Source organism: Lissotriton helveticus, chromosome 1_2, assembly GCF_964261635.1.
Source record: "Lissotriton helveticus chromosome 1_2, aLisHel1.1, whole genome shotgun sequence".
Lineage (NCBI taxonomy): Eukaryota > Metazoa > Chordata > Amphibia > Caudata > Salamandridae > Lissotriton > Lissotriton helveticus.
In genome coordinates this window covers 173,959,039-173,973,290 of record NC_136058.1, presented here as the reverse complement: position 1 = coordinate 173,973,290, position 14,252 = coordinate 173,959,039, and the positions used below count along the sequence as shown (strand labels likewise).

Sequence of the window (14,252 nt, the reverse complement as noted above, 5' to 3'; positions counted from 1 at the left end):
CGGAGCGCCACTGTCGTGGAAATCGCTCTGCCCAGCGAGTCGGCCACATCGAATCGTGAACTTTGCTGCATCTCTCCCTTCAGCAATAGCTTTAGAGAGAGCACTGTCCGGGCCTCCTCCAGACACTGCAGCACCTGCGCCACTGTATCCCCACAGAGTGGGAATAACGGCCCAAGAGGCATGCAGTGTTCACAGACCGCAGCCCTGAACTGGAGGAAAAAAAAATCTTCTCACCAAACTGTTCCAGTTTCTTGGATTCCCTATCTGGGGGTGCAGACGGGAATGCGCTTTGGGACGCAGAGGCTTGGACAACCAAGCTCTCAGGGGTGGGGGGTTGGGGTCGCCCGGGGCGGGTGATGGCGTAGGGCGATGTTCCTACCAGGTGCTCAAAAGAACGTCCGAAAATGAATCATTAAAAGGCATCAGTGGCTCCGCAGAGGTAGCCGCCGGCTGAAGCACTTCTGTCAGGAGGTTAGTCCTGACTGCCACTGTAGGGAGTTTGAGATGGGGAGCCTCGGCTGCCCTACGCAACACCACTGCGTAACTCACACCCTCCTCCGTAGCCATGGTAGGAGGAGTTAGCATGCCAAGTTCAGTCGAGGTGTCAAGACCGCTGGCATCCCCCAATTCCTCTGTCCAGTCCGGGTCAAACTCTCACTGTGCTGTGAGTGGGTCATCAGACCCCTCCCAGTCCTCCCCTTCCTCCAAAGGCTGATTAACAGGCCGAAAGTAAGGAGGCTGGACAATGGGGTAGAAAGGCCTCATCGGCGTCGGAATCGGCGTCGAGCGATGCCGTTCCGGCGCTGTGTCAGGGCTGAAACCGGGGACGTTGTCCGGTGCCACGGGCGATGTCGGAGGTGGTGCAGGTGGGGTTGACGTCGGTGGAGGTGTCACGAGGTCAAATGGCTTCGACCAGGATCCAGGCCTGGATCCTTAGGGGGCTTGCGGTGCCGGGCTGGAGCAGACAGCGATGCCGGAACTGCCGACAGTGAAGAGCGAGGACGCCCAAGGGGCCCGAATGTGCACTGGTGAGGCTTGACGGCCGAAAGAGGCAGGCCATGGCTGACAGAAAATCCTGCAGCTGGGCCGGAGTTGCCGACTGACATAGGAAGGGTGGGTAGGCCGGCGACGACTGCGTGAGCTCCACCTGAGTCACAGGGGAGACACCAGCAGCACCCTCAGCCACGTTGATGGCTCCGTGACCGGTCCAGCGACCTCCCACGGGAACAGGACCTGGAACGGTGCGGAGCTGACTGCCGGACTTCAAGCAAATTTCGGGACCGCTCCCGCAAAGTCTTCGGCGCCAAGGCCCGGTGGTCACACCCCAGGCAGTAGAGATATATGCGGTGCGGGTCCGTTACCGACATCATGCGATGACAGTCTCCGCAGGACTTGAAACCGGGCATCCCTATGGCACCAGGAGTCGATCGACTCGATAAACACAAAAAGGCCTAGAAAAACTCAGTCAAAAAGTGACTGGGGGTACCCCTCTCTCTGGATCTGTGCTTACTGGTGCGGAAAAAGAAAGAACTGACGTTAGCGCATGAGGGCGCGTCTAAGTAGCTGCCGCGATGTCATCTCGGGGACCACGACGCCAACGACGGACGCGGAGCTGCACGACGCCACCTTCTGACACACAGGGGTACTGTTGATGAAAACTTTCCGGATCCAGTCTGACGCCTGGGGTAATTCTAAGGTAAGGAATATATCACTACGGGTTTCTTTCAGATACAAACACCCCCTCCTCAAAAGCAGGCCTCACTGCCTACCCGTTGTATCACCAAATGTCAACGGTTTCTGCAATACGGGTTGGAGTTCATACTTAATAGAATTTATTTTAGCTACTTCTAGAGTGTGAACCTAGTCACACACCGTTTTACATATAACTGAGACATGGATAGAATGCAATACTTAGGGACCTTACAGCAGAAGTAAAAGGGAGCGAAGTCAACACATTTAGTCCCCTGACTAAAGAAGTCTTTTCGGAATAATGGGAGTTTTGGGGTTAATGTTTTTGGGAATCTGGTCATACAATCAGCTAGCAAAGCAAGCGGAGGCCTGGTTGAAGGCCTTGATTTTTTTGTTGTTGCAATTTATAGTAGGAGGTGTGATGTATTCCTTGTTATTCTTTCACCTCCTATAGTCAATTAAGACAAGAAGCTAGTTTTGATGGAAGAGTCAAATGTTATAGCTTCTTGAATACTAGTTGTGTTTCTTAGGACAGGAGTGATATGCTCTCATGTCTCTTCAATTGAGACCAGACTTGCTGCTGCAAGCAGAATTACACAGTGATTACTTACCAATAGGAGTAGTTTTGCAGCGTAATGAATTTTCTGAATTCACATGCTGTGCATTATTACATCATCTATTGGTGTGGTTTGGAATTGTCCTTTATAGTCTATCTTCTCTTATTGTTTGGTCGAGCCTACCGGACGTGTGCTTCAGGATAAAAATTAAAAAAGAAATTACCCAGGAGATAAAATGTACCCTTTATTGGCGTACTTCAAAAAGAGAGAGTCCGGAAACAGGATGGTTCGATGCAAACTGTACCCAGGTCTTAAATAACCTCTGTGTGGCTCTGAAAGTATCACCTACAAACAAACCCAAAATTAAGGAGCTATGAATGGTTTAAAAGAGCCCGCAAAGAAAGGAAAGTTGTGCTAAATGAAGGTGGCATGGGAAAACCTGGTTAAAGCTGCATCCCTTAACAGCAGGGACTTCTGGAAGGCAGTAAATGCTCCTTTCTTCAAGAAAGAGCAGGAGAAATTATTAGACAACCATGTGGATGAAGACACATGATTGTCGTACTTTGAGGTGATATTCGGGGGCGCGATTATCCCCGGGGATGAATTTAATATCTTCGCAGAGGCCCCCATTAACTATAACTTTTGTTTAATAATTCTTTTTATTTTATAAAAAATAAACATAACACTTGCATCAGAATCATCGCGGCATACCCGACATTTAGATCGACATATAGAAATGTCTTGAAGACATAGCACTCTAATCCTCCCAGTAAACTCTATAACTTTTAACATGGAGGAAATAATTCTTGCCCTTACCAAATACAGTCGTGCCAAAGCTCGAGGGCTGGATGGGGCCCCAATTGACTTATTTTTAGAACATCAAGACCTATGGGCCCCACTGCTAAGGATATGTTACTTACCTGTAATCCTAGTTCTCTTCCAAGGGTATCCTCATCAAAGTCATAAGCACTGAATATTCCCGCCCATGTGCGGGGACCCCGGAAATAATATACAAATTATATATGGAAATCACATATGTACAGCTCTACATATATGTATATACATATATAATTTTTTCTCATACCAATGCAGCTCCCAATATAAGGCTGAACAATGTAATTACATACAAAGACTGTATTTGCCAATATATAAAAACACAAGAGGGCAAGTAGTACTTGAACTCTGTTTTTTAATGAGCAAAGTACTCGTAAAGAGTAAAACTGCAAATAAAGTAGACATTGTTAGCCTACAGGCTGCACTGCAAACCAATAGCATCGAAAATGAAAGCATTTTAAACAAAAACTGGCACCGTGCCTTTAAGGCAGCCATGACCCCTAGCTTCCCATCATGCCTCTGGGGTGACAGTTAGGTCAGTTGTTCTTTGCAAAACCCTGAAGGTCAGGGCACAAAGATACCCTTTAACACTTTAGAAACATCTCATTACCTGGGGAGGCGGGTTGGTTGCTTATGACTGATGAGGATCCCCTGGAAGAGAAATAGGATTACAGGTAAGTAACTTATCCTTCTCTTCCAGGGGATCCTAATCAATAGTCATAAGCACTGAATAGAACAGCAAGCCCATCAACCACCTGCAGGTAAATGAGAGTAAAATGACCCAAAAAATAACAGCTGAAATCAGATGTTGAACAGATTCCGCAAGGAGGCCTGGCCTACTTGGGTGTCTGCTCTGGTGTCAGACTCCAGACAGTAGTGCCTCGTAAATGTATGGACTGACCTCCAAGTTGCCGCCTTACAGATTTCAGACATGGGCACATTATGAAGAAAAGCCGCTTTTCCTCTGGTAGAATGCGCTTTGGGAGTAAACCCCAGGGGCTTCTGCGCTAATGGATAAGCAAGCTTGATACATGAAACTATCTGGAGAGGGAACGCGTTGAAGCTGCCAAACCAGTTTTGATCGACCCATAGTTAACAAATAGTTGATCAGAATTTCTTATAGACCCGGACCAATCCAGATAGAATTTTAAAACCCTTTTCAGGTCCAGAGAATGCAAAGCCCTCTCAGTTGGAGTGGAGGGATTGGGAAAAAAGGTGGGTAGAGAGATGGTCTGATGCACATGAAAATCTGACACCACCTTTGGAAGGAAAGAGGGGTGCGCCCTCAACACAACCCTGGAAGACTGTATATGGCTCTATAGAGCAGAGAGCCTGTATTTCGCTCACTCTGCGAGCTGACGTGATCGCTACCATGAAAGCTGCCTTCCAAGAAAGATGCTGTAAGTTTGCTTTGTGTATGGGTTCAAAAGGCGGACTCATCAATTTTGATAGCACCAGGTTTAGCTCTCAGGGTGGTGAAGGAAGCCGGACCAGAGGGTAGACCTTCTTTAACCTCTTCCATGCTCATGACGAGCTGAGCTCGTCATAACCGTTGGAACGTTCACATGTGGGGGTAATTTCACCGCTGTACTGAACGTTCCAAAACGGGTGTGGTTGTGACGAGTAGTACAGCTCCACTGTGCCTCACGACGAGCCGAGCTCGTCACAAGCACAGTGGCGCCGCGTGTGTCCCCTCCCCCCCGCACAGCAGGTGAAAAATGCTCCGCAGCGAAGGGGTTAAACCCTGTACAAAATCCTTAACAGCCTCTAGCTGGAAGATGGAAAGTTGAGAAGGTGAACGTCTATATGCAGTTATAGCTGCTAAATGCACCTTAATGGTAGGAAACGTCAACCCTGCTTTCGCCAGATAAAGTAGGTAAGGAAAGATGACGTCTTCCTGACCTTTGGTTGGATTACAATTGTTTTGCATACACCATATGTAAAACCGTTTCCACATGCTTTCGAATGCCTCGTGGACGGTCTTCTTGCTTCCTTCAAGATGGACATGCAGTCCTGCAGTAGTCCTAGGTGGCTATGGAAGGGATGGGGAATGCAGTAGGGCCTTTAGGATAATGAGGTGTCAGGCAAGGTTGCGTTCTTGCTCCATTTTTATTCTCACTTCATACTAACGGAGTGGAGGGCGTTTTAAAACAGGAACAGGGGTTGCACTGCAACGCCTAATTAACAGTTATATGGCCTTTATATCCTCTATGGACATCAAGGCCAATGAGTCAAAAACGTTCATTTTAGTGGCAACATGGTGGGTAGCAGGGTCCAAACAATGGAACGCACAGTGGCGGCAGTCGCTGGTTTTTATTAAAAAATTAGGTTCAAGACCCCCAACAACAATAAAAAAAGAGTTATAATGCCAAAGTGATTTCGGCAACAACCTATGGGGCAGAAGTTTGGGGCCCAGCACCAACCAACTCCTTACAGAAGTCGGAAAAAGGGTTTCTCAAGAGGATAGCCTCACCCTCCCCCTCTTTTTCAAACCACGTCACTCATCTAGATATGCCTATGTGTCTGACCTGGTGAGGGTGGCACCGATCATGCTTTGAGATTCTATATGAAACTGGCACACAGTGGATCTTAATCAATCTATCATACTAAATTGTCTTACATTGGATAAAGCTTAAAAGATCCTGTGGTTGGAATACGTTAAAACAAATTTGTACTCACTAGGAGTCCCTGAACTGTACGTAAATCCTACCTTGTGTTCCAGGTTCCCTAAGAAGAAGCTAAAGGTACTAGCATTGGCAAAACTAGCATACAAAAGGGACGAGTCCCAGAAGTTAAAAACAACTGTAAGGACCTATCACTCGATTCTACAAGTGATAGATGGCGAATACTTCTATCTGGACTCAGTAGGGAACCTGCAGTATAGGTTTATTTTATTAAGGTTTTATCTACATTTTATTCCCCTAATGCTGGGTTTCCCCCAAAGCAGTAAGCTCAAAGCGATGTGTCAAAATGTTAATGCAACAACCTATCAGCTCAATCGGATCTCCACCTTCTCTTTTTTGCCATTTCTATAAGGACCAGAGAGCCAGATATATGAAACCTCTCTTAATGGGCCAAGATTTTAAGCAGAGCTGTGTTGCCCTGTTTTATCTGAGGAAGCTGCATGATCCTTTTGTATGTTTCTGTGTAGGCTCTTTTTTTATGGGCCTGTAAGCCTAGGAGACACTTATTAGAACTGGAGCCCTATGCTAACTGTTAGTTTTAAATACATTGAACATAGGGTGATGGGCTCTCATAATTTTTATGTGCTTATTTTTAAAATGTTATAATGTTTATGGTATAAAGATCAGCCAATGAATCACGTAATTTGCACAGATTAATTTTACATTTTATTGCTTCGCGGTCTGAATTTGTAGATTGCACTGAGGCAAATGTCACGGTTTATCTTTTTTTTAAAAATGTTTACTTTGATGATCTATGTTTCAAATTTAGATCGAATAAAGTTATCAAATCAAAATATATATATAGTCTGAAAGTCGGATAAAGGTGAGAATGTGGTCCTTTGGCCACTAGTTGCACACAATGCGGAGGCAAAGATGCAAATAAGGGAGAAAAAACAAGGTACTGGAACAGGAATTCCTGGATAACAATTATATTCCCCATTCAGGAGGAAATAGCTTGCAATCCACACTATGCCAAGGGATGATACCAGCCGGTATTGTAAATTCTGGCACTAGTAGCTCCCCTTTGAGATACCTGGAGCATGAAATGATGGCCATGGTGTAGCTTATTTCAAAAGAAAAGAGGCTACGGTATGACTGTCTGCTGGAAAGCGACTCAACTGAAAGATGAGAACGAGGTCAAGAATTCGGGGAATCAGTAGGTGAATATTACAGCTAATTCAAGCATTAGCATAGTCTCTATTTTAATTAGCCAATGTGTTAAACATACACCAAAAGACAACAACATTTTACCTAATATGCTGCCATTATTCCTCTGTCTAACTTGTTTGTGTTCTGGACAATCTCTCCGTACATGTCCAACATCTCCACAAGTAAAACATCTCTTCTCTCTGGGTTCTCGCTCCTCTTCTTTGATATCTTTTTCATCATCTTTCTCATTTTCTTTCTTTTTAATCCTGCGTTTGGAAAGGTATAATTTATTACATCACATTTTCTGAAGCATTTTGAAAAAGCTCATTAAACCAAGACATCATTTACCTAAAGAACAAGATCCTTACCATCGGGAACACATTCGCTGGTAGAGACTATCTAGCTGCAGATTCCTTACCTTTGAATTTCCCAGGCGTCAGGCTGGATCTGGAAACTTTTACTGAGCAATACCCCTTGCGTGTGCCATTATGTGGCTCCATTCGGCTCCATGTGACGTCATCGCTAGCATCTTATGACGTTGCGGTACCTATATATGCGCCACCCAGGAGCACAGATGTCAGTACTTTTCTTTTTTTCCACGCCAGGAGCGCAGATTTACCAAGTAACTGACATAGTTGTGTGCAAAACTAGGGCCCTGAAAAGGAGAGTAACCATAGCCCTTATAAAACAGTCTGCACAGCAGGGAAGCATGGGTGGGCCTGTAAGGAACCTGCAGCTACATAGAGTCTCTACCAGATAATGCGTTACAGAAGGTAAGTAACTTGTTCATCTGACAGACTTCTAGCTGCAGATTCCTTACCTCTGAATTAGATACCCAAGCCATACCGTCCCGATGGTCGGTTGTGGACCAATACCTTATACTAGGAAGCCCTGCAGGACCGAACTGGCAAGATGCCCGTCCCTACGGACCCGACTGTCCAGGCAGTAGAGCTTGGCAAACGTGTGCAAAGATACCCATGTGGACTGATACAGATGGAATGGGGTCACAAACTTTGGCAAGAATGAAGCACGGGTGCAAAGCACCACTTTGTCTGAAAAAAGAGGTCCCGCCTGCAACTCAGTCACCCTCTGGGCAGATGTAATCGCCACTAAAAAGACCGTCTTGATGGGAAGCAGCCGGAAGGGACAGTTGTGTAAAGGCTTGAAGGGAGAACACATAAGATAAGCGAGGACCAAATTAAGGTCCCACTGCGGCATAACAAAAGGCGCTGGCGGAAACAGTGCCCCAGCCCCTTTAAAAACCTATTTACAATCGGAGACCTAAAGAGAGAGGGTTGGTCTGGCAGCTGCAAAAAAGGCAGACAGGACAGAAAGATAACCCTTGAGTGTTCCCACAGCGGAGCCCTGGTAGGCAAGGGTCAGAATGAACAGAAGAACAGTGTAAAGAGAAGCAGAAAGAGGGTCAACAGACCTTTCTGTACAGTATAATACAAATTTCTGCCAACGGCAGGCATATATCGTCTTAGTGGAAGGCCGCCTGGCCACCAAAATAACATTACATACATCAGGAGGAAGGTCAAAAGCCATCAACTGCCGCCGCTCAATCTCCACGCATGGAGTTGCAGAGTTGACAGAGTGGAGAACCCTCGCCTGCTGCTGCGACAGGAGATTCTTCCGAAGGGGCAGCCTGATCAGAGGATTGATGCTCATCTTCAGAAGCTCTAAATACCAGACTCCCCTTGCACAGTCCGTAACCACGAAGATGACTTGGGCCTGGTCGTTCCTGATCTTCTTCAGAACCCTGGGCAGGAGTGGTGTAGTTGGAAAGGTTACAGCAGTCCGGAGCTCCACTTTCAACAAAAGGCGTCGCCGAGCGATAGCCGCTTTGGAAACTCCAGCGCACAGTATTGCTGACACTGCGAGTTCTCTTTGGAGGAGAACAAATCTAACCAAGGTTTTCCCCACAGCTCAAAGAGACCTTGCTTCACCTCTGACTGGAGACCCCATTCGTGATCCGCTAGGCATCCACGGCTGAGTTCGTCCGACCTGGCGTTCAGAGAATCTGCCAGGTGTTGAACCACCAGGGCTGTTCCAGCCATGCCCAGAGACCAAGGCCTCTTGACAAAGGGTCCACGACCCCACACCACCCTGCTTGTTGCAGGACCACATGGCTGCGGTGTTGTCCGTGAACACCTGCACTAACTTCTCCTTGACAGAGGTAAGAAATGCTTTCAATGCCAAACGAATCGCTCGAAGCTCCAACAAATTTATGTGGGGCCCCGACTCTACCGGAGACCAGTGTCCCCTGAGCTCCACCTCTTCTAAAAGGCCGCCCCATCCCAGAAGTGATGCATCTGTCATGACTGTGAGCTCTGGCTGGGGAAGGGAGAGGGGTCTGCCGTGACCCAATCGTGGTTCGCCAACCACCACTGCAGATCTCTTGCACTTCCTTCGAGATCTGGACCACATTGGTGATATTTCTTCGATGCTGTGCCCCCTTGAACTTCAAGTCCCACTGCAGAGCCCACATATCCCACCTGGCATGCTTTACAACCAGGATGCAGGAGGCCATGAGGCCCAACAGCCTCAGAGTCAGTCTCACCGAAACCCAGCATAGAGGCTGAAACATCGGAATCATAACCTGAATATCCTGGTCTCACTGCTCGTGATGATAGGCCCGAAACTGCACTGTATCCAGAACATCTCCGATGAAAGGGAGCATCCGCGAAGGAGTCAAGTGGGACTTAGGCATGTTTACAGAGAACCCCAGCAAATGCAGGCAGTTCTCTGTAGTTTGAAGGTGGGAGACAACAGCCTGGGGCGGGGTTACCTTCAACTGCTAGTCATCGAGTAAGGAGAAGACTGAAACTCCTAACCTGCTAACATGAGCTGCGACCACACCATCACCTTAGTGAACACCTGAGGGGCACTGGTAAGGACGAAGGGGGGCACTGTAAACTGGAAGTGCTTGCAGCCTACCTTGAACTACAGGTAAAGCCAGTGGGCCGGCAGAATGTGGATGTGAAAATATGCATCCTGCAGGTCCAACGCTACTATCCAGTCCTCATAGTCTAGAGCAGACAAGACCTCAGCTAGAATAAGCATTTTGAACTTCTCTTTGAGGAAGCAATTGTCGGTCCAAAGATTAAAAACGGGCAAACCTTTGTTCTTCTTCGGCATCAGAAAGTTGCTGGAATAACAGCCACTGCCTTCCTCTGAAACCAGGACCCTTTCTATTGGCCAAGAGAGCTGTTACTTCCTCCTGGAGCAATTTCAAATGATCCTTCATCAGCCGTTCCTGATTTGGCAGAATGGGAGGAGGAGCAAAAAGGAAAGGCAGAGAATTGCCCTCCTAAATGATCTGCAAAACCCACTTGTCCGTTGTTATGGACCTCCAGTGGGGAAGATGATGATGGATTCTCCCGCCAACTGGAGTGGTGTGGTCTTGCAGAGTCAAACTAGGAGTGCTTGGAGGCTGCAGCTGGCGAGTGCAGGGTGGCTGACTACTTCTGGCTTCCATTCCTAGGTTGGAATGAACTGCGTCCACGTCCCAGCATGGCTTGGGAAGCCTGCGCAGGACCGTAGCTGGGATAGAGCTTATGTGGCTGGAAACCCCTTTTGTAGGGGCGAAAGGTAGGCTGGCTATGAGGAGTAGACGATAGGCCCAAGGATCTGGTTGTAGCTCTAGAGTCCTTGAACCTCTCTAGGGCTGAATCAGCTTTTTCCCCAAAAAGACAGGTTCCATCAAAAGGCATGTCCATCAAATTTGTTTGGACATCGCCCAAGAAGCCAGTTGTCCTAAGCCTAGCGTGCCGCCTCAAGGCCCATGTTGTGGAACTTTATCTACCCAGCGATTCAGTAGTATCAAGGCCATACATTATGGGGAATTTTGCTGCATCTCTCCCTTCCTTAACTGCTTGAGAGCGCACAGCCCGGGCCTCCTCCGTGACTTGTGGCAGCACTTGCGCAACTGTCTCCCACAGGTAGTGGGAGAAATGGGCCAATAAGCTTGCTGTATCGACTGACCACAATGCCAAGCTGGAAGAAGAAAATATCTTCTTACTAAATGAATCCAGCATCTTGGATTCCCTATCCGGAGGTGCAGATGGGAACGCACCCTGGGATGTGGAGGCCTGCACCACCAAACTTTCGGGGGTGGGGTGTTGGCTGAGGAACTTTGGGTCTCCCGACGCTGGCGGCTTGCAATTATCCTATTCACAGGAGCCCCGGTGCTAGGCTTGGACCACGTGCCTAGAAGGACAGTTAGTGCTTCATTAAAGTGCAAAAGGGGTTCGGAGGTGTAAGGCCCAGGTTGAAGCACTTCAGTCAGGAGATTAGTCCTGATATGCAGAGAAAGCAGCTCCAGTCCGAGGACCTTGGCTGCCCCTTTTAACTAACATGGCATAGGATGCCCCCTCCTCCGTAGCCATAGTTGGCAGAGACAGCATCCCAGTATTTGGAGAAGGTTAAGTTACTTACCTGTAATCCTAGTTCTCTTCCAGGGGTATAATCATCAACGTCATAAGCACTGAATAATCCCCGCCCATGCGCGGGACCCCGTAGCATATACAAAAATACATATATTTTTTTTTTTTTTTTTTTTTTTTTTTTTGTAAGACCTTTATTGACATAAAGCAGAGTACACAGCATGAACCTACAACCCTGAGGCCGGTTCGCTATCCCAATGGAAACAGAGTGTAGTCATCAGGTGGTATATGAAGCAAAGCATATAATCTGTCAGTGTTACCACTCTCATCATCTTATATATGGCTCATTTCTGTCAAGCGTAGTGAGTCTTACATTTTAACTTGTGATATAGTTAAATCAAGGCAAACAAGAAAAAGGAAAATAAACAAACATTCCCCAACTGAAGACCTGACATTCTCCTATCATATGATCTAGATATCTATTCCTCCACTACTACAGTGTTTGCCCTAAGTATTCTTCGGCCTGTCTATACCCGTGCCTTAATCAACCCGCCCCAGAGGTGAAACATTTGGGCAACTAATCCACCTCACTGCCCTGCAGGGAAGTAAGGAATTCTGTTAGAAAACACCACATATCCTTTGGTCTGGATCTTATCGGTAATTGCTCCTCGTATGTTTGTAGTCTGTCCCGGCAGATGGACATATCATGCAGCCATGTTTTCTTCGTCGGTACCTTTCGGCTATGCCAACATTGCGCCACCTGTCTCTTCGCCAGCAATAAAGCAACTGCACAAAACTTACGCTTCAATGCACGGAGTTGAGGAACCATGCCCAGTAAGCAAATCTTAGGTGTGCATTGTATCTCCTCCCCTAACATATCAGCAAGGGCGGTAGTCACCTCCCCCCAATATCCCGCCACTTTCGCACAACCCCAAGCCAGATGTGCAAAATCCGCCCCCTCCCTATTGCACCTCTTGCATCTGTCTTCCTCCTGTAAGCCAAACCTTCGCATCTTGGTTGGTGTGTAGTAGATCTGGTGTATAAACTTAAAATGTATTATCCTTAAGTTACCATTAGGCGTTAAGATCTGCGTTAACGCGCAAGTGGAGTGCCATTCTTCATCTGTTAGAGGAGTCTCCAGAAGTGCATCCCACCTCCCCTTAGCTTTTTGAGTGTGGCCCGCCAGCTCTGTTTGTGCCGCTGAGTATAATCTAGACACTAGATGTGAAAGATCAGTAGTGGTAATCAGGAGTTGTAATGTCGCAAGACAGTCTGGTTCTGCCGGGAATGTTGGGTAATGGTCCCTCAACGCCCCAGTTAGTCTATAGTACGTGAAGCGAAACATGGGAGTCTGGTTTTGGATGTAATTCAATTGGTCCAGGCTTACAAACGTACCTTCACGAAACACATCCCCCAGCTTGTCGATGCCTGCCCTACTCAGCAAGGACATGCCGACCTTCTCACCTGTGACCGACAGCGCCTGGTGATGTTGTAGGGGCATATCCGGAGCGTATAGGGGAGTCTTATGGGTCAGCTGTCCAAGCCTGTGCCACGCTTTGACCGTGGTGTCCACCGTGTTGATGTCCATTGCATGCAGCGGTGGCCTCGTGTGTGATATTATCGCAGATAGGGGGATGGGATGAGCATCACCCTCCTCAACGGCCGTATGTGCGAGATATGGGACATTGTGGTACCAATACGCCGCATATTGCGCCTGTGCGCAAAGGTAATAGAGGAGAAAATCAGGTACACCAAAACCGCCGTCTGCGAATGGAAGCGTTAGGGTCTGTAGATCAATCCGCGCCTGTTTGCCCGCCCATATCAATGTCCGCACCATGGACTTTATACGGCGGAAGATCTCACGTGTAGGTGTTATCGGAACGTTGTTAAACAGGTACAAGAGCTTGGGCAACACGTTCATCTTTACAATTGCGATTCTGTCGGCCAGCGACAGTGGCAAACGAATCCAGCGTTGTATCTTATCCTCAAGCTTAGAGAGTGCCACCCCGTAGTTGGCCCGTAGGACCTCCGCCGGATCCCTGTGGAACATGACCCCTAAGTATCGGATCGGGTCCCTCTGCCAGTCCAATGGAAAATCCACGTCGAAGGGCGTGGTAGCGTCGGTCAGAGGTATTATGGAGGACTTGGACCAGTTAATCGCCAGCCCTGAATGTCCGCCGAAGCGGATGTATTCTCTGAGCAGTGGGTTCAGATGGGTTTCAGGGTCGCGGACGTATAAAAGCATATCGTCCGCGTAGAGTGAGATGTGAAGAGGCCTGGCTGCAAACTGCAGCGCCGACTCTTTGTAGTTCTGTCGAATTATACACGCCAGGGGCTCTAGTGCCAGTGCGAATAACAAAGGGGAGAGTGGACACCCTTGTCTTGTACCACGTTCAATGTCAAACGGATCCGATATGTAGCCATTTATCCGAACCCTGGCGCGCGGTTCTGTATAGAGCAAAGTGACCCACTGTACAAACCGTTTAGGGAACCCCATCCGGTGTAGGACAGTGATCATATATCGCCATTCAATGGAATCGAACGCCTTCGCGGCGTCGAGCAAGACCGCAGCCGCTTTAGTCGATGGTTGGAGATAGTGTGCAAGAGCGAACAGGGACCTAGTGTTGTGTGACGTGGATCTGGTGGGTACAAAGCCCGCCTGATCCGGAAGGACCAGACTAGTCATCAACGGAGACAGGCGAACAGCTATCAGCTTAGCCAGGATTTTCGAGTCTACATTAATTAGGGAGAGCGGTCTGTAGGAGTCACAATCCTCCGGATTTTTGGACGGCTTCAGGAGCGCAATGATCATGGCTTCTCGCAGAGTGGGGGGGAGTAACGAATCCTCGAAGGCGGCGCCGTACATGGCTACCAAGTGGGGTGCGAGAATATCCACAAAGTGTTTGTAGAATTCAGAGGTGTACCCGTCAGGACCGGGTGACTTGCCATTC

At 47.9% G+C, this 14,252-nt stretch overlaps 1 protein-coding gene across 2 annotated transcripts in view; it reads right to left on the bottom strand.

The window, feature by feature from the left end:
* TUT4 (terminal uridylyl transferase 4) overlaps positions 1-14,252 on the bottom strand; it is a 1,200,849-nt gene that overhangs the window by 168,378 nt on the left and 1,018,219 nt on the right. For both annotated transcript variants that reach the window (XM_078670586.1, XM_078670594.1), the window contains exon 28: positions 7,016-7,179. In XM_078670586.1, coding sequence (XP_078526712.1) covers positions 7,016-7,179 — 164 coding nt within the window. The remainder of the gene's footprint in view (positions 1-7,015; positions 7,180-14,252) is intronic.